The 18,357-nt window shown below is 37.0% G+C and overlaps 1 protein-coding gene across 2 annotated transcripts; it reads right to left on the reverse strand.

The window, feature by feature from the left end:
- Positions 1–1,015: 1,015 nt before the first annotated feature.
- On the reverse strand, positions 1,016–16,224 carry epn1b (epsin 1b). 2 transcript variants are annotated; one of them, XM_017482535.3, is made up of 10 exons: positions 16,082–16,224; positions 15,724–15,871; positions 12,973–13,066; positions 12,582–12,737; positions 9,015–9,143; positions 7,208–7,319; positions 6,718–6,881; positions 6,033–6,609; positions 5,263–5,385; positions 1,019–4,381 (listed from the first exon to the last, which is right to left on the reverse strand). In XM_017482535.3, exons 3-10 carry the CDS (start codon positions 13,039–13,041, stop codon positions 4,272–4,274), a joined length of 1,440 nt encoding a protein of 479 aa, XP_017338024.1. In that variant the 5' UTR covers positions 13,042–13,066; positions 15,724–15,871; positions 16,082–16,224; the 3' UTR covers positions 1,019–4,271. The 2 variants fall into 2 exon arrangements, with proteins under 2 accessions (XP_017338025.2, XP_017338024.1); XM_017482536.3 differs by lacking the exons at positions 12,582–12,737; positions 12,973–13,066; positions 15,724–15,871; positions 16,082–16,224 and adding an exon at positions 11,272–11,410 and having other exon boundaries at positions 1,016–4,381.
- Positions 16,225–18,357: the final 2,133 nt, after the last annotated feature.

An 18,357-nucleotide genomic window follows, 5' to 3' on the forward strand; every position in this document is an offset into this window, starting at 1 on the left:
TTTTTTTTTTATCACAACCCTATGCGGATTCTTTAATCCATCCTTTAAGGCCATCTGTTCCTTCTGCTGTCATCTGATACATCTTCTGCATCACCCTTTTTCCTCTGGCTTTTCCTCCAACCAGGTCTCAGTCTCTGGTAGAATGGCATTTAAATAATAAAAAAAAAAAAAAAAGAAAAAAAGAAAAGAAAAAAAAACAGTACATATGACAGTAGCATGTACATCTGTAAATGCAAATGTAATCAAATTCTTACATTTACAGTTATCCTATGCTTAAAATGCAAACTACACTTTATGGCGGTGTGGACACCTGACAATCACACTCATGTGTGTCCATATCAAAACCATGGCTTTACTGTTATAACCTCCACTCTTCTGGAAAGGTTTTCCACTAGATTTGTATACTGGTCTTTAGTACATTACCGTACAATATAATCAAGTTATATTGTAAAATAAGCACAGTTATGTGTTTATGATGTGCATCACTAATAACAAATTAGCATTACTGTTACTTTATTATATTATATTACACTATTGCTAATTTTAGGATCCTTATCTAAACCTAATAAACTGGCAACTCAGTATAGATCTCTGCGACACAACTCCCTAAATCTGGTTTGTTCTCAATTAACTTTCTACATGAAAGTATTAGATGAACAAAAGCTTGTATAGAGATACAGGTGACGGATTAAAGGATAAACCAATATAAGGTGTTTTAGCTAAGTGTTTGGCCACCTTACTGTTCTTGCCGACATCCTGAATTGACATTCTCGGTTACCAGAAACACAGCTGCTCTTAGGTTTTTCCTTCATATCACAAGCATGAGCCTCTTCATCGACAAATGTGCACTTTCACCCACAGTTTCCAACACTACATATCGTTCTTATCCATAGATCTAAAGGCAGATGTCACTTACTCTACTTGCTGTTCCTATTAAACCACTTGCCAGTTGAGCAGTGCTTTTTGACTGAACCCTTTCCTCAATAAGCAAACCTCTTTTAAAAAGAGAATTGTCCCTTTGAGATCGTAGTGCAACCATTTTATTCCATCATAAACACTGGGATGACGTTATTACATCTCAGAAGAACACAGCACATACAGTTCCTTACATAGAGGGTGTGAATACATGTGCATGGCCCTGTAGATAGAAACTACACAAACAATACAGAGTGGAAAGATTTAGATCTGAATCCATAACTTTCTTTATTTTATTCGTCCAGGGTACACATTCACAAGATAACAACACTCACAACAGAATAAACAGATTCATTCACCATCCAAAATACAACTTATGTTCACAGCACAGCACTCATTCCGATTTCCTTTCATAATAGCGAAATGAAATTATACTGCATGTCCAGCATTAATAAGATACAAAAGCATAATAAATAAATAAATAAATAAATAAATAAATAAATAAAGATAATGTCTTGTCTCAATGACAAAATATGGATTTTTTTTTTTTTTTTACATTTGAATACGTCATTCAATGCTAATTTGAAATTTGAAAATGAATGAGTTGCTCATTCAGACAGCACAATGCAGAATGTGCAGGTTTAAAGATTGACTACTTTACTAGGTGTATTAACTCAATAGTTATACCAAACACCTGCCATACAGTCGACAGTAAGTTGTACTTTGGTTAACATAATAACCTACACAGGATATAAGGCACCCTGTGTTACAAAAACAGGTGACATCTTGATAAATTAATGGAAAATTAAGCTAAATCCTTCGCTGAGGTCACATCTCCTGCATTTGAAAAATAGCTAACTGAAAAAGCAAAACAGGAAATGGTCTGACAAATGTGTTCTCAAACAATTTGGTTTCATTTGTTTGGTTTCTCCCTAATAGACAAGAACAGACAGATATATAATCTCTTGGATTAAAATGCTTATTGGGCAGATTAAGAAATAAAAATTGCGTTGATCAGTGTTACTATACAGCTCTATCAAAACAGTTTAACTGATTATAAAGCACTTGATATATAAAGTAGTGAGGCTACCAGCCTGGGTGAAGGGTGAAAAGCAAACAGCTTTAGCATGGCATCAGCTGTCAACAGTGAGACGTTTACATAGGAGAAATCAATACTGCAGGAATCTTGCGTCAAGTTTTGAGAACGTCAACTCAACTTTCTTTTTAATACCAGTTCAACAGTATAAACGTGTTGTCAAAACTGTGTGGCTTACAATTTACAGTTGACTCTAAAACATATGACGATGGTTTAGCGTGGCTCTGGCAAGGATTAAAGGGAGAAAAAAAAATCCAGATTATTTTGTTATGTTGTAAAAGGGCAGTTATTAAGAAAGAATTCCTATATAGACAGGTAATGAATTCTGTAACTCTTTGATTTTCCATAAATATTTGAGTTTCCAAAATCAGACTAGAATATACATGTATATAAATACACAACTGCTTAGAAACAGTAAATTCTTCTAACTTAACCTTCCTGAAAACAGATGAAGTGTTTCAACTGCTTTCGTACTCTTACTTTCTGTGCCATGTAGAAGCATCTCTGAAACTTTGACACTGTCTTCAGAGTATATTTTTTTTTGTTGCGTCCTATTTTGGATATAGAATGTCACATAGATGTTGAAAAACATTTAGTTAACCTTGTACAACAAGCTCCCGATTTCACGATGGACTTGATGAGGAACATTGGGGCCATGCGGGTGAGCGAAAACTTTCTATGAAAATATAGCATTGAATTTTCCACTAAAATTCCCTGTGCATATTAGATGTCGACTGATTGATTGGTTTTGCCGATTAATCGTCACTGATCATGGATTGCTGTAACTATTGGGTTATCGTCAAAAACCCACATCGATAGTGTTTCCCGGTTGTGTCCATTGCCGAGCGGCTGAGAAGGGTCCGCTGTCATTATACAGTACAAGAGCGGCCTCTAGAGGCAAAATAAAAACAATCGCTGACTAATTTTGTTGTGTTATTCGAAGTGATTTTGTGTCTCTATTTTTATTTGGAGTGTTACTTTTTGGTTCAGTTTGGATAAATATCTTATATTTACTTTAATATGTATTAATAGTTAATATATTAATATTTATATATTTATTTCATTTAAAAAAAGTTCAGTACATTTTCATGGTAGTCAGTACTGTTTCTTTTTGTAATAAACTTCAGCAATATTTTGATTGTTATGTTTTCATTCGGTATCAATTTTAAAAACTATCGATTGATTAATCGGTTATCGGCAGGTACCGCCCATTTTACAGATACTGTATAATCTGATCCGTAAAATCCAAGTCGACCTCTAGTGAATACCCTTCTATATACTGTCTGATATATCGAGTATTGATATATACTGATACATCGATAACCTCCTATGGCACAAGTCCACTGTGGTCATGGAGAGATTTAATCTATGCCTCTAGAGTGAAAGTTAATCAGGGCTTCAGGTGTTTTAGCTTTCAATGAGCCAAAGTCTCACCAGATTAAATTATAAAAATTTATCCATATAAATAAAAACAAACAAACCAATATTTATGCTAAAACTTGCAACTGTACTTGTCAGATATGTCACTAATGCCATAAAAGAACACTAAATGAGAAAGCCCAAGAACAGTAAACCAAGTTTCATAATTTCCACACTACCACAGTGGGAAAACAAGGCTACACGTAAAGCATATTGCTGCTTATTGATTTTAAATATTGTCACATATACACAGACTCAGTTGGCTCTAAGCTGGAATTAAGTAAGGTAATGCGTGAAAGTTAGATGTCTATGGATGAGTGGAAAACTAAAAAATAAAAAAAATAATTAAATATCCCCTCACAGATTTCATCGTTCTGGTCCCCCAAACTATGTGGAGACTCCTAGAGAACTCTCCAGGTGATAACACTGGCATTTCCCCTTTAAGGCATCCATAGTGCTGGGTTGTACCATTCTGTATATCCTTTTTTATGCAGGAGCAAACTAAAGAAGGTGATCTGATGGGTTTAAGCATGCAAGAGAAGATCAAAGAAGACCGTCACGGGGTAAATAAATAAAATAAAAAACAACATTTCGGATGGAAAATGGAAAAACACCCCAACGGTGCCATTTGATATGGTGCAACCATTGGACGTTGGTTTAATACAAAGCAAAAAGGGCAAGATGGGAGGAAGCGGAGAGAAAGAAACGAAAACAGAAAGCAGAGAAATGGGAGAAATGAAAACGGAAGGGAAAAAGAGGACAGTTACACCTACAGTGATAACATCTATCCACAAAACATTATTTATAAATCTGAAGGGCCCAAAGTAGACATTCGGGTAATTTAATTCCCTCTCGACATGAGAGAGTCGAGATCCACCAATGAGGCTCCTTCCCCCAAGAAACTAGATGGCTTTTTGGAGTCTTCAGTGGGCACAGATAAGGATACGTCACCTGTGGATAAATGCAGGAACAGAAATAAAATGTGACAGGTATATAAAATATGAAAAAAGGCAGTTTATAAACAGTTCAGGTTGTGGCCTAGGGGACAGAACAGAAAACAATTTCCACAACTAAAAGCTCACTGTTCCACTTTACATTACGCCTCCCTTAACTGACATTAATAAACACATTTGTTAATTGATTTTTTTAAAACCCCAATATGCCAAATAATAATAATATACACCAGTGTTCATGCAGAGTAAAATGAAGTCCACAATGTCCAACCTGAACCAACAGCTTAATTAGCATGCTTGTGGTTGTTAACTGGAAAAATTTGAACTGAGGATGAATAGTGAGATCCAATATTTACAGGAATATCAACATAGGAACATGCTGTAATTACATTGTTGCTCATTTATGTGGACTCATTTTTTAGTGTTTCCAAAAACATCGGCTGGGGCATTTGTTTACAACTTATGGCTATGTTCTCCGTTCGTCAGATTTGAATGGTTAGTTTTATTTGTCTTAATTTGTAGGTTTGTGTTGGGGCTAGATTTCACAAAATTCTCTCGGCGGTACTCTCTGACCTATTGAACAAGCATGAGGACGCAACAAGCATGATCAGGTCAAGGTTTACATTAGATAGTATTTTAATGTGTAAATGTACACACACTGACGAAGAGCACGAGTAGGATACAAACTTTTTTTTTCTTCTTTTTAAATTACAGGATTTTTATGAATATCAAATTTCTCCTACAAATGATTTAAGAATGAATCTGTTCATATCCAGCTTGATAAATGAGGCCCGGTGTTAGTTAAGGGAACTTGAATGCAAAGTGTTAACACGATCAATTTTCAAGAAAGTTAAAAGGCTATTTGGTCATTGGTCCTACTCTCTGCAGGAGCCCCCCAAGTATCCGAGTTTCCTCCATCACCAAAGGGGTCAGCATTTGCTGATGCATCAGTGAGAGTTGCTGGAGCACCCCAGGGATCATTAGTTGGAAGTGGTGAAGAGGCTAAAAGCGGGGGAGAAAATGCACAGAAAGTTCACTGTTAAAAAGTATTATGATACCATCTTCTTTTTGGTCATGGCCTGTATTAGAGCGCAGTTACTGAATGAGAAAACTCATCAAGCTAATCCAAAACCCAGGTTCTTCTCCAATATGCACCCATGTTATTGAACTTGGCCTTTCTTTGTCTTAAGAGCTTCATATCTGATCATGCACTCCAACTTTGTTTCTGTTACTGGGTCCCATGGGATCCCAGTTCCAATATACACCTCTAGTGCTCTAGCTAGCATCCCAAAAGACAGGCCAGAGAACACAAATAAGATCAGACACACAAAATCGGGTAATCAGACACACAAAATCGGGTAATAAAACACAAGACATGTTGGAAGCAACGAGGTTACATTTGAGCTTGTTCTTCACTTCAACTTTTATCTAGTCAGCTCTAGCTTGCTACTTTCGGCCTCAGAGCCATATGAAACGTTGTGGAAACTTACACCATAGCCGTTCACAACCAAAGCTCTGAGAGATCACAGTATAAGGAATAGCCTTTCTCTACCTGAAAGGGCATTAATCCCCAAATCCTCAGAACCTTAGCAATAAGCCTTATCTTTTAGCATGTCTTATAGTTTTTTCCACCCATCTCTTTTACATACCTAATGTGCCCCATGGGTCCTTGTCAGTTTTGGGCCCTTCACTAAATGGATCAGTGGATGACACAGCTGAAGTTCCATTGTCCCCACCCCATGGATCTGACTTAGCCATAGGTGGCTTTGATGGTGGCTCCCAGGGGTCTGACGCTGTAGAAGCAGACTCCTCTGCAGAAACTGCACCCCAAAGATCTGTCTTTGTTGGCTGTGAATTTGATAACAAGTCATTTGACATGCCCCAGGGGTCATTAGTAACTGAACCTTTGTCTTCTGTAGGGTCTGCTGAGTCACCCCATGGACAATTTTTGGCAGGAGGTGATATCTTCTCATCTGGTAAATCACCCCATGGATCGTTGGAAGGATTAGCGGTGTCTTTCACTTTATCCGCCGACTCACCCCAAGGATCACTGGAACCCATATTTGAATCTTGGGTGTCATTTGTTGCTGTGCCCCACGGGTCATTCATAGTAGGACCTACGGCTTCTGGAGCATCAGCTGGAGCTCCCCAGGGATCGGAGCTGGCAGGAGGTGCTGCTGTTGCTGCTTGTTCCCACAGATCAGGCTCTGTGTCGCCTTCCTTTGCCTAACGGAAATTTGCATACGTTACACGATTTGCATAATATTCATGCTCTAAAAAAAGACAACGTGGTCAAATATCATGTTAGATGTGCCCTCCAAATACAGAACTCACACGTCTCTCTTCCTCTTTCTTCTTTTCCTCTAGTATCCTCTTCTCTTCTCTTTTCTTTTCCATGCTGGCTGTCAAATCTGCCACTGAGGGGATGTTGTCTAAAGATGGCAGCCCCGTATAGGGAGGAATCTCAGTCTTTACTTTGTCACTGGCCTCTGAGGAGGCTGAAAATAAAAGACAATACCGAAGGAAGATTAAACAAAAACATTTTTTGAATCAAACTCCAAAAGTAGTGCGTTGTGCCAGTATTTCTGCACATTTCTGTTCAGTCCCAGATCACAGCACAAGTATATCCTGTATGTAGAGTTCTTTTTAGGAGGTAAGAGAGCTAAAGAGAAAATAATGGGCCTTCAGAAGATATTAAAACCACCACCTCATGGTACTTATACAGTAATTTCCAGAAAACTGAGTGATTAAAAAAATTAAGATATTTTCTAATAACTCTTTCATGCTGAATTGCTGGACTCACTGTTATCAAAGAAAACATTACCAGTTGCCAGTTTGTCCTTAGTCTTCATGGCAAACTCCCTTTCTTCTTTACGTTTCTCCTCATCTTGTATAAGTAGCATCACTATCTTGGCTTTCTCCCTGACATTCACACCCTGAAGAGAAGACATTATTATTACTAAAATTCCACAGACAGATCTCCCAGCAACTAATACTACTTACAATGATCTTATTTACAATATCTCTACACTTTGCAAATGATGCAGTCCAGTTTGAACTGAAGTCTACATGAATACGGACCACCCATGGCCACCCAAAGGTCACATTTAAGAACAATTTTGACTTAAATTAAATATAGGAGACCTCTTTAAAGTCAGTTTATTGCTACCGCAGACAACAGCCCATGGATTGTGAATTTGTATCTGTTTTGGTGGAAATTTGTCCATTTGTTTATAATTTAATTGAGATACTTGTTTGAACAGTGTCAGTGTTTGTGCAGAAATAAAACACCGGCCTTGACTTTGAAATATGACCCTGAAGTCTGTTCAAAATGGCCGACTGCTACAGTGGATTTCCCTAGTATATTCTGCATGCTAATAAGCTTAAACATCAGCTAACAGTTGTGTCCCTGACTTGAATATAACATGCTAGCTAGCTATTAAATAACCTTTAGCTAATACAATGTTTGTGCTTCCAGTGGTAACTTCACCAACTCACATGACTTCCATCAAGAGTTCCATCATATTAGCCATTTATAAGCATAGCTAGAAATTTATATCAATAGCAATAAAAAAGCTCTTCAGGGTTTCACCTGTGAAGACTGCATTTGTTGTTACAAAGGATAAACCAACATGAAGATCAGAGAGCAGGCTATGGGAGAAAATCAAGCCATTTTGAAGCTGAGAAAAGAGGGAAAATCAATCAGAGCCATTGCACAAGCATTGGGCATAGCCAATACAATTTGGAATGTCCTGAAAAAGAAAGAAACCACTGGTGTACTGAGCAACAGACACCGAAAGGGTTGGCCAAGGAAAACGACAACAGTTAATGGCAGAAACATTGTAAGAGCTGTGACAAAAAAAACAAACAAAAACAAAAAACTAATACAACAGTCAGTGACATCACCAACAACCTCCACAGGGCAGGGGTGAAGGTATCACAATCCACCGATCAAAGAAGACTTTCGAGAGCAGAAATATCAAGGCCATACCACAAGATGCAAACCACTCATCAGCAGTAAGAATCAGACAGCCAGACAGGAATTAGCAAAGAAATACAGAGATGAGCCACAAAAGTTCTGGAACCAAGATTAACCTTTACTAAAGTGATGGAAAGGCCAAAGTGTGGAAAAAGAACTTTAATTTACTTGAAGACTTACCTGTTCCTATACTTTTGCTCAACTAAAAATTGCTTGGTCTGATACAAAAGGTTCTATGTTTTTAGCTGTTTAACACATCTAGATGAAAATACCAGGAAATAAAAGCTGAAATCCTAAATTCTCATCTCCTATCTATCTTTTTATCTCAAACCCAAATGTCTTTGGTGTAGAGCACAAACAAATGAATTGGCCTTGCCATTCCAATAGTTTTGGAGGGGACTGAGTGTTTTATTTTGATGTACACTATTTCACTTGATGTGCACATTCAGTGCTGTGCCATTCCTAAGCTAAAATTGCATTCAATAGTATCACTAGTTAAAAAATACCATGTAACCTTGTGTGAAATTATGAAACGTTTTCTTTTTACATTATAATTTTAGAAACAACAAGTGCAAGCAACGATTTTTGTTGTCAAGCACCTGTGATATAAGCAGGCAGCCCATAATATCAGTGAACACATTAATTCAGGTACCTGGTCTTTCCCGTCCTTGTCCGTGAAGCGATACTCTATTAGAGGTTTAATAACATGAATGTTCTCCTGACTCTGCTTTGGAATGCGGTCAGAACCGGTTTTCAGGAGATACTCTAGTAGTGTTAAAGACTGCAAACGAAGAAAGAGAAAGAAATTATTTATTTGGCTAACAAAGAAATTTACATTCATTATATTCAATACATTATTGGGTTTGATATAAAAAAATCTCCATAAAAGTTACATTCCAGCTGCATTAGTTTGTTTATTCTTTTGAATTAGTGCTAAATAATTTGCCCTATAAGTGGTAGGACATGGTGTTTAATGTATTTACACCTTAACACCTTCCTAGCAGGAACAGAGAAACTAAAATCTAACACAGCTCTTGATCAGACCATTATTTCAATCATAAAATATAGAACCCAACATATACACCACTATACTTTTTTTCATTCATTTATTAAACAAAATGATCCGATGTTACAGGTCTTGTTTTGAAAACATGTGTAAATGTTCAGGTAAAAGGACAATTTAGGATCTTACACGAGTTTTGAATTTTTTTTAATTCAAAATGTTTGACAACTGTTTGCGATGAAACTGCTGTGACACCACATAGGAACCTTATCTAAAGTTTGAAACCCGGTTGTGGCGGTATCATAGTTTGGGTCTGTTTTGAGGCCATGAGATGACAGCGATGAATTCGAACTTTTACGAGCGGATTGTAAAGGACAATGTCAGCTTTTCTATCTGTGACCTGAAGCACAGCAGAAGATGTGTCTTGACCTTAATCTCAACAAGACTTTAAACACACGTCAGTCGAACCAAGAAAACTTAAGGGAAAACTTTAAGAAAGAGCGGGTTAATATTTGTCCAAGCCGATATGTAGGACAGAATCGAACGATGAACTGAAAGTATGAAGTGAGGATAGAACAAGAGGGTAATAATCAAATACGTCAAACACGTTCATTTCCCTTAGTTTGTATTAATGCACTTGTGTAACTAGCTAACTATTTTGCCATACCTTATTACATTATGTTAGCTAACACTTTCTAGCCTAGTCAGTTTCTGGGCAATAACATAAGATGTATGTTTTATTGAACTTTGGAATATTGCAATTTCTACTAGCTAATGACTAGATATGATTTGTCCACTCCTGTAGTGCTACAGCCTCTCATATCAGCATGTCAGTAATGTATATACATGGACAAATGGAAGCACCTACTTGGTGTGAAAGTGTCACTTTTACAACACTAGTGTATATACGTCATGGTTTAATGAGGCATGTCAGGTTTAGCCTGGTTAATATTAGCTCGTTCACTTTTCTTGTTTGACTTGTTCCTTGCGTCATTATTTAAAATGGTCAAATTCCTTATTTGCAATAAAAACTATTAGACAATCGGTCAAAAAATATACTGACAGATTATTTGAATATAAAAAAAACCCCGCAGGCCTAGTCTACGGACACTTCTCATCTTGACAAGCAAATATTGCTGGGATTGTATAAAAACAAAAAGTCTTGCTGAAGTGTCCAAAATCCTTTTTTTTTTTTTTTTTTTTTACATAAATATACAAATATTAATATATTAACTATAAAAATATATTAAAGTAAATAAAAGATATACGATGTATAATTCTCAGCTGCTCCCACAACGGACGCAAAATGTTATCAGTGCTGATTAATTGGCAAAACCGATTAATCGGTCGACCTCTAAATGAAATAGACAGCTAGAAATACTTTTAGGTATTTTTATTTTAATTGACAAATGAGTTTTTGGCCCCGTTTACACTAGTGCGTTTTCGTTTTTGCTACAGTTACATCTGTCGTCTACACTACTCTGGCGTTTTCCACCCTCAAAAACTGAGACTTTTGGAAACGTTTTAGTTTGAAAACTCCGGGGTCGCGTATCAGGATAAACAGACCAAAACGAAGACTTTTGGAAACAAAGGCGTGGTTTTGCCCACATTCCGGATCACTGCATATCCTTCCCTGATTCATCAAGCCCCTACCACATGACCATTACGCTACCTTGATCGTATACACAACAACACAGAAACTGAACCGCAAGCTAATAATATAATATTATTTATAATATTGTAAATGTATTTGGACCAGCACTGAATACTATAAGTGTCGCTGAACAGAGCAATTAAAGGCAACCTTAAAACAAATAATTTAACAGTGAACGACTCTGATAGCCAAATTATATTCTGATTAATCTGTACCCATCTTCTTTTACCCTCTTTCAGCCCTCCACCTCACCTTGTATACATGTCTCCAGTTTTTTCGCTTCCACAACATTGCCATAATTTCGTTGCACGCCACCACGTTGTAGGTCAGATCCGAGATGTCCGCCATCTGTGAGCTGGACGGCCCCCAGGGGGCCTATTTAAACCTATTTAATATCGCAAGTATAATAATGTATAGCACTGATTTGGATCCTACGCTGAAAAAGAATCTGGCAAATCTCTTAACTTGGATACTATAGATACCTTTTCATTGTTCTCACATCTCGTAATAGTTTATGTTAGTGTTAAGTATCTCGTTCTTTTGTGTCTGTGTACTAGATAACAGTCCCCTATAACAGTCAGTATAGCAGTTGTACCTGATAAAAAGATCAATAAATATAGGTATAAGCTGGGTGTACCTAATAAACTGGTAAATGAGTGCATATGAATCCTATACTAGAGTGAATTCAGGTACACTGCAACATCAGGTAAACTGAGACAGGTGTTTTTGAAACTCTGAGATGAAGCGATGAAATACCATGACTTAATTCATGATTCATACGGCATAACATCTGAAGGTGTGCTGTCCCAAACCGCTGAAAATATGTACCCCAAATTACCAGACATGTCATTAAAAAATGGTTTTCAGTCTGTCTTGGGGAAAGAAAGGGTAAGCTACACAGAATAAAGAATATGAATATTTTTCCTTCTATAGATTTCAGAAATGTATCATGTGTTAGGTATTTTGTTTTATTAACTGAAAGACAGTATTATATAGTTATAGTATTTAATTAAAATACTTCCTCCTCTCCCCCTTCCATATCTGCTGCTGATTGAATTTGTAATATATTTAATGGGGAATTATATTGGGAATTTTATAACAGGAATTGTGTTAGTTTTTATTAAAACTGTCTACTGGCAATTTGTTGCCTTCTATTGGTGGCATTTTATGTCTTAATGGATACCATTAAGGACCCATGTCCTTAATAATGGAAATCATTTGGTAATGGTTTTAATGGTTAACAGCTAATGGTTTGTAATAGTATTTGTAGTGGAAACCATTAGAATTTTTGTGATGGTTTCTATTGTTGTTTTTTAAGTAGGACTGGCAAATTCATTCTGTCATATTAATATAGAAATTATTATTATTATGATTATAATAATAATAATTATTATTATATAATGAATAATTTAAATAATTGAGTGAATAGATGAACTTAATGATGACCATAATTTAATAGCTATAGAGATGACAGAACCTATACCAGCATCACCTGCACATGGTTTTATAATATATCCAGATTAAGCTTGTGATGTTTTATGATATAACCAGCTTTACCTCACCTTGTATACATGTCTCCAGTTTTTGTCATCGTTTAGGCGCTTCCACAACATTGCCATAATTTCGTTGCACGCCACCACGTTGTAGGTCAGATCCGAGATGTCCGCCATCTGTGAGCTGGACGGCCCCCAGGGGTCATTAGAGGTCGCCTCTCTCACCTAGAAAACACAAGTGAAGTCCCCTCACTAAAGCATATGAGCTGAACTCCAGCTCTAAGTTGGAAATATGACTCAATGAGCCTCACTGGAAAGTCTTACAACACTGAATGAACAGACCACACTTAGTGTAGGAGATAAATGAAATTTAGAACATTAAGGAGACTATGAGAACTGACTGAAACCGAGCTAATGATTTTTTGCGAGGTCAAAAATGGTGACAACAGTTCTCCCTTACCTTCACCTCAGCCTCAGAGAAATTCTGAACGAGATTCTTAAGGGTTCTACGAATCATTGACTGGGTCATGGTACCTGGTGTTTTACCTACAATTCTGGAAAAGGAAACAGGATAAAATAAGAACAGTGTAAGCAAACCAACATGGATTTTTTTTTTCCAACAAAACATGGAATTTTTTTCAATATATATATCTACCATTCAGTATAACGCAGCTGACAGCTTGGGCCCAATATGGCAGCCACGGTGTCATGGAGATTCATCCTGTGTCTTTTTGTGTATTTTTTTGTCAATAGCGATCAATTTCAGATTCAACGTTCAAGGGACATACTTCTTCAAGATTTGTATATTTGGTGCAATATTAGTACATTAGGACTGTAATTGTGTTGCTTTGTCTGAGATGTGTGTGTCGAATGTACTGTGCTGTAACCAAATGCCAAGAACAAATTCCTAATACATGTAAATGTATATGGCAAATAAAATGATTCTGATGACTACAAACACATTTAATATCGCAAGTATAATAATGTAACCTGTCTAATATTGGCTTGTTCGGGTTTCTTGTTTGGCTTGTTATGTCATTATTTAAAATGGTCAAATTTCTTATTTGTAATAAAAAAAATAATAAATCATTAGACAATCTGTCAAAAAATAATACCGACATTATCTGAATAAAAAAAAAACCCACAGGCCTAGTCAAGGGACACTTCTCATCTTGAGATAAACAAGTACTGCAGGGATTGTTAAAAAAAAGTCTTGCTGAAGGGTCCAAAATCCTTTTTTAAAATAAAATAAATATTAATATATATAAACTATAAATAAATTCTAAAGTAAATAAAATATGTGCATCCAAACTGAACCAAAAAGTAACACTCCAAAAAAACAAATAAAAAGAGACGTCCAAAATGAATAATTTAAAAGAAACACTTCAAATAACACAATAAAATTTGTCAGTGATGGTTTTCATTTCGCCTTTAGAGGCCGCTCTCGTACTGTATAATCACAGCGGACTCTTTTCAGCCGCTACGCAGCATACGCAACCGGGGAAAACTATTGGTGTGGGTTTTGGCCAAACAGTTACAGCAATCAGGTATCGGTGACAATTAAGCGGCAAAACCCATCAATCGGTCAACCTGTAAATAAGCCAGACAGCTAGCAAACCTTTTAGAGATTTTTATTATAATTGACTAATTCACTGATGTAAATGACTCTTTGTGTCATTTACATCTACAAACCTATTTAATATCACAAGTATAATAATGTATAGCACTGATTTGGATCCTACGCTGAAAAAGAATCTGGCAAATCTCTTAACTTGGATACTATAGATACCTTTTCATTGTTCTCACATCTCGTAATAGTTTATGTTAGTGTTAAGTATCTCGTTCTTTTGTGTCTGTGTACTAGATAACAGTCCCCTATAACAGTCAGTATAGCAGTTGTACCTGATAAAAAGATCAATAAATATAGGTATAAGCTGGGTGTACCTAATAAACTGGTAAATGAGTGCATATGAATCCTATACTAGAGTGAATTCAGGTACACTGCAACATCAGGTAAACTGAGACAGGTGTTTTTGAAACTCTGAGATGAAGCGATGAAATACCATGACTTAATTCATGATTCATACGGCATAACATCTGAAGGTGTGCTGTCCCAAACCGCTGAAAATATGTACCCCAAATTACCAGACATGTCATTAAAAAATGGTTTTCAGTCTGTCTTGGGGAAAGAAAGGGTAAGCTACACAGAATAAAGAATATGAATATTTTTCCTTCTATAGATTTCAGAAATGTATCATGTGTTAGGTATTTTGTTTTATTAACTGAAAGACAGTATTATATAGTTATAGTATTTAATTAAAATACTTCCTCCTCTCCCCCTTCCATATCTGCTGCTGATTGAATTTGTAATATATTTAATGGGGAATTATATTGGGAATTTTATAACAGGAATTGTGTTAGTTTTTATTAAAACTGTCTACTGGCAATTTGTTGCCTTCTATTGGTGGCATTTTATGTCTTAATGGATACCATTAAGGACCCATGTCCTTAATAATGGAAATCATTTGGTAATGGTTTTAATGGTTAACAGCTAATGGTTTGTAATAGTATTTGTAGTGGAAACCATTAGAATTTTTGTGATGGTTTCTATTGTTGTTTTTTAAGTAGGACTGGCAAATTCATTCTGTCATATTAATATAGAAATTATTATTATTATGATTATAATAATAATAATTATTATTATATAATGAATAATTTAAATAATTGAGTGAATAGATGAACTTAATGATGACCATAATTTAATAGCTATAGAGATGACAGAACCTATACCAGCATCACCTGCACATGGTTTTATAATATATCCAGATTAAGCTTGTGATGTTTTATGATATAACCAGCTTTACCAGGACTTAGACTGAGCTATATTTATACAGGTATACAGGGAAATTGCGTATCAATAGAGCAGAGTGCAGAAAACACTAGCAGCTTGAGCACTAACAATAAACATATTGTCTAAATGATTTAGCTGCATACAACATTTTTGGTCATGAGGAACACACACTGCATCATTAACCCGGATGGTGCACTTTGTGTCATTCGATAATCTACCTGCATTATGGAGAAGCGACCAGAGAGCTAGCTTTCAGGCTAAATAAAAGCCTCCATTGGACAGGAGGGTAAACAGAAAACACGTAGTTGCACCGGTTGTTGTTTGTAGTATTTAATAAATAATATTGTTATTAATACCAACCTTTGAGAAGGTGGATGGATGGACGAGTGGATGGATGGTTGGCGGGGACGACTGGAAGCTGAGACTCCCCGAATCCAGGGATAATTTCCGCTTCCGTTAGCTGCTACCTGGGGGGAAAAAAACAAACAGCGCCAGAGACTTTTCGTCCCTGACACAAACACTGTATAAAGGGCCAGCTTAAACCCCTCCCTGGGGTCTCAAATCGGCTAAATTTACCCCAAATGTGCCTGGCTACTGTTCTGCATATCACTATGTCAATATAAATAAATATACACTGTCGTTATTTCACTATACACGGTGCTAACACTAAACATGTTTACCACAAAAGCTTGGAGTAAATAAATACTTTTATAAATACCTCTCAATCCGGGTGAAACTGGCACACACACCTACTGTGCATCTAGATAAGGGATAACGCAATTTTGGGACATTTAAATGACTATTCGTTAGAGATTACGTATTTGAATCATTTGAGTCGCTAAACGACTCGGTTAAACGATTCGTTCAGATTCGCTCACCAGTCCCGGACAGTAATGTGGCACTGAATCAGTATTAATTGTATAGTTTCGTAGCTTTTGGTTGGTGATGAATGATTAATAATGAATATATACTGATTGTTGAAAAGGGTTGAAAAATGAAATGTGTGTATGAATCAAGATGGACCAGTTTCTCCAGTGGTGGTGCCAAGGGGGCTATAGGTGTAACAACAACAACAACAACAACAAGAATCAGGGGTGTACAGGTGTGACCAGGGTGTACAGGGGTGTACAGGTGTGACTAGCTTAGACCACTCATTTGCGTAATAATAATTGTAAATGCACTGTCATCGTCTTAGATCGACTAACTGTAATACTGTGAGAGATGTCCAAAAAACAACAGACATTAAGCAACTTTTTTGGCATTCCTCCACCTCAGAAGAAACATCAGATCGAGTCCGATCGGAAGAAAAGAGTTTTCTCAGAGAAGTGGCTTCAAGAAGTGCCATGGCTTGAATCCAACAATGAGCGTAGTCAAATGTGGTGTAAGATATGCCGTTCACATCCCCATCTCGCAGACAAAACTAGTGTCTTCTATGCAGGGACAAAGAATTTCAGTCATCCAGCATTTGATAAGCATGAAAAGAGTAAGGAGCAGACATGCTAACAGACATGCTAGTCAAGATGAAATATCCAGTCACCCACTTGCTAGATGGCAAAACAAGGTGAATGAAGAGCAATAGATGGCTCCGTGTAATGTTTTTCTCATGGCCTTCCACGCACATCCTACGTCTTCATATGCTGAGGATATGGTATTATTGAAAAGGCTAGGAGTGAATGATGGAGGGGAATATCACGTGGAGGGGGAATGCGAATAATTCAAAGCATAGCACTGGTTCTCAGCACACAATTGAGGGAAAAGTTGAAATCAGCTGAATTTGGGGGTCTCCTTTTTGACGGATTGGAGGACATGACAAAAACAGAGCTGGAACTTGTTTATATTGTGTCTGTGTCCACCAACAGAGAGTTCACCGTTGAATTCCTTGGATTAATTGAACTGGGTGCAAAACAAACGGAGCAGGACATAACGGATTGGATGAATAGAGGACAAAATTAGTTGCTGTTTGCACAGACGGGGCTGCTGCCATTATGTACAACAGCATTCTCCCAAAACTATGGCAAATGACTGCAATTGGGGATTCCCTTGTGCATATTCTTTGCACTGCACACAATATACGCTTAATCACTCTGTTGTAAAGCTTCAGCAATTTTATTTACATAAAGGTGGAGAAAAAAAACATTGAAGTGTTAAAGAAGTTGTGTGATGAGAATGGCATCTCCTATCTGAAATTAGGAATGTTTCACAATATCAAAACACTGTTGAAAATATCAAGACTTTTGCCCATCATTCAAATGCAATGGCTAAAATGGATGACACTGACTTGAAGCATATCTGCACAATGTGTTTTCAGTGTTTTCTGGCCAACATGCTTGACACTGACAACATTTTGCAGCTGAACTACCAAAGGTTTCAGCAGGAAAAGCTGACCATAGGAGAATGTAAAGGTGAATTCATGCTAGCCTTTGGAAAGTTCACGCTTTTGCTTGATGGTGAAGGCCAGCACAGGAATCACACCATTTCCAACGCTGATGCTGACAGGGACCAAACCGATTTACTCAGAGGTTTAATTAGAGAGTTTGAAAACAGATATGGAGCTCTAAACTCATGTGATCATTTTTAAGTTTTTGATCCTTCCACTTGGCCTCAAGAAATGCAAGACCTCCATAGTTTTGGCAACACAACATCAGCACCATTTTCCATAAATATGGAGGCCATCCTGCCTCTTGACCGAGACTCAACTATAAGAGAATGGATGCGTTTAAAGCAAGCAGGAAAATGCAGATTCCATCTGTCAAATACTCATCTCTCAGCCCTGATGCGCATCCACAGAAAGATTTTACCCAAAGCCAGCTGTAGACCTATGGACAGCCCATGGCTCTATCAGGTAAGTGCATCATCTTCCACCATCGAGGAAGCAGCAAGTCTATCATCCTGTACTATAATTGAAATGGAAGATAGTGAGGCAGACAGTGAGGAAAGCATTGAGGAGGAGGATGCTTAGTCAGGCCTATGGTGGGACCACTCTTGGGGTGAGTA

Source organism: Ictalurus punctatus, chromosome 12 (genome assembly GCF_001660625.3).
Source record: "Ictalurus punctatus breed USDA103 chromosome 12, Coco_2.0, whole genome shotgun sequence".
Lineage (NCBI taxonomy): Eukaryota > Metazoa > Chordata > Actinopteri > Siluriformes > Ictaluridae > Ictalurus > Ictalurus punctatus.

What these genes read in the sequence shown, in the direction of transcription:
- epn1b (XM_017482535.3), bottom strand. Translation starts at nt 13,041, where the DNA reads ATGACCCAGTCAATGATTCGTAGAACCCTTAAGAATCTCGTTCAGAAT. An exon ending in TAAGGACAAACTGGCAACTG is followed by an intron (nt 6,882 to 7,207) that starts GTAATGTTTTCT and finishes TTTTATTTTCAG; the next exon opens with CCTCCTCAGAGGCCAGTGAC. An exon ending in GGACCCATGGGGCACATTAG is followed by an intron (nt 5,386 to 6,032) that starts GTATGTAAAAGA and finishes CCCCGCTTTTAG; the next exon opens with CCTCTTCACCACTTCCAACT.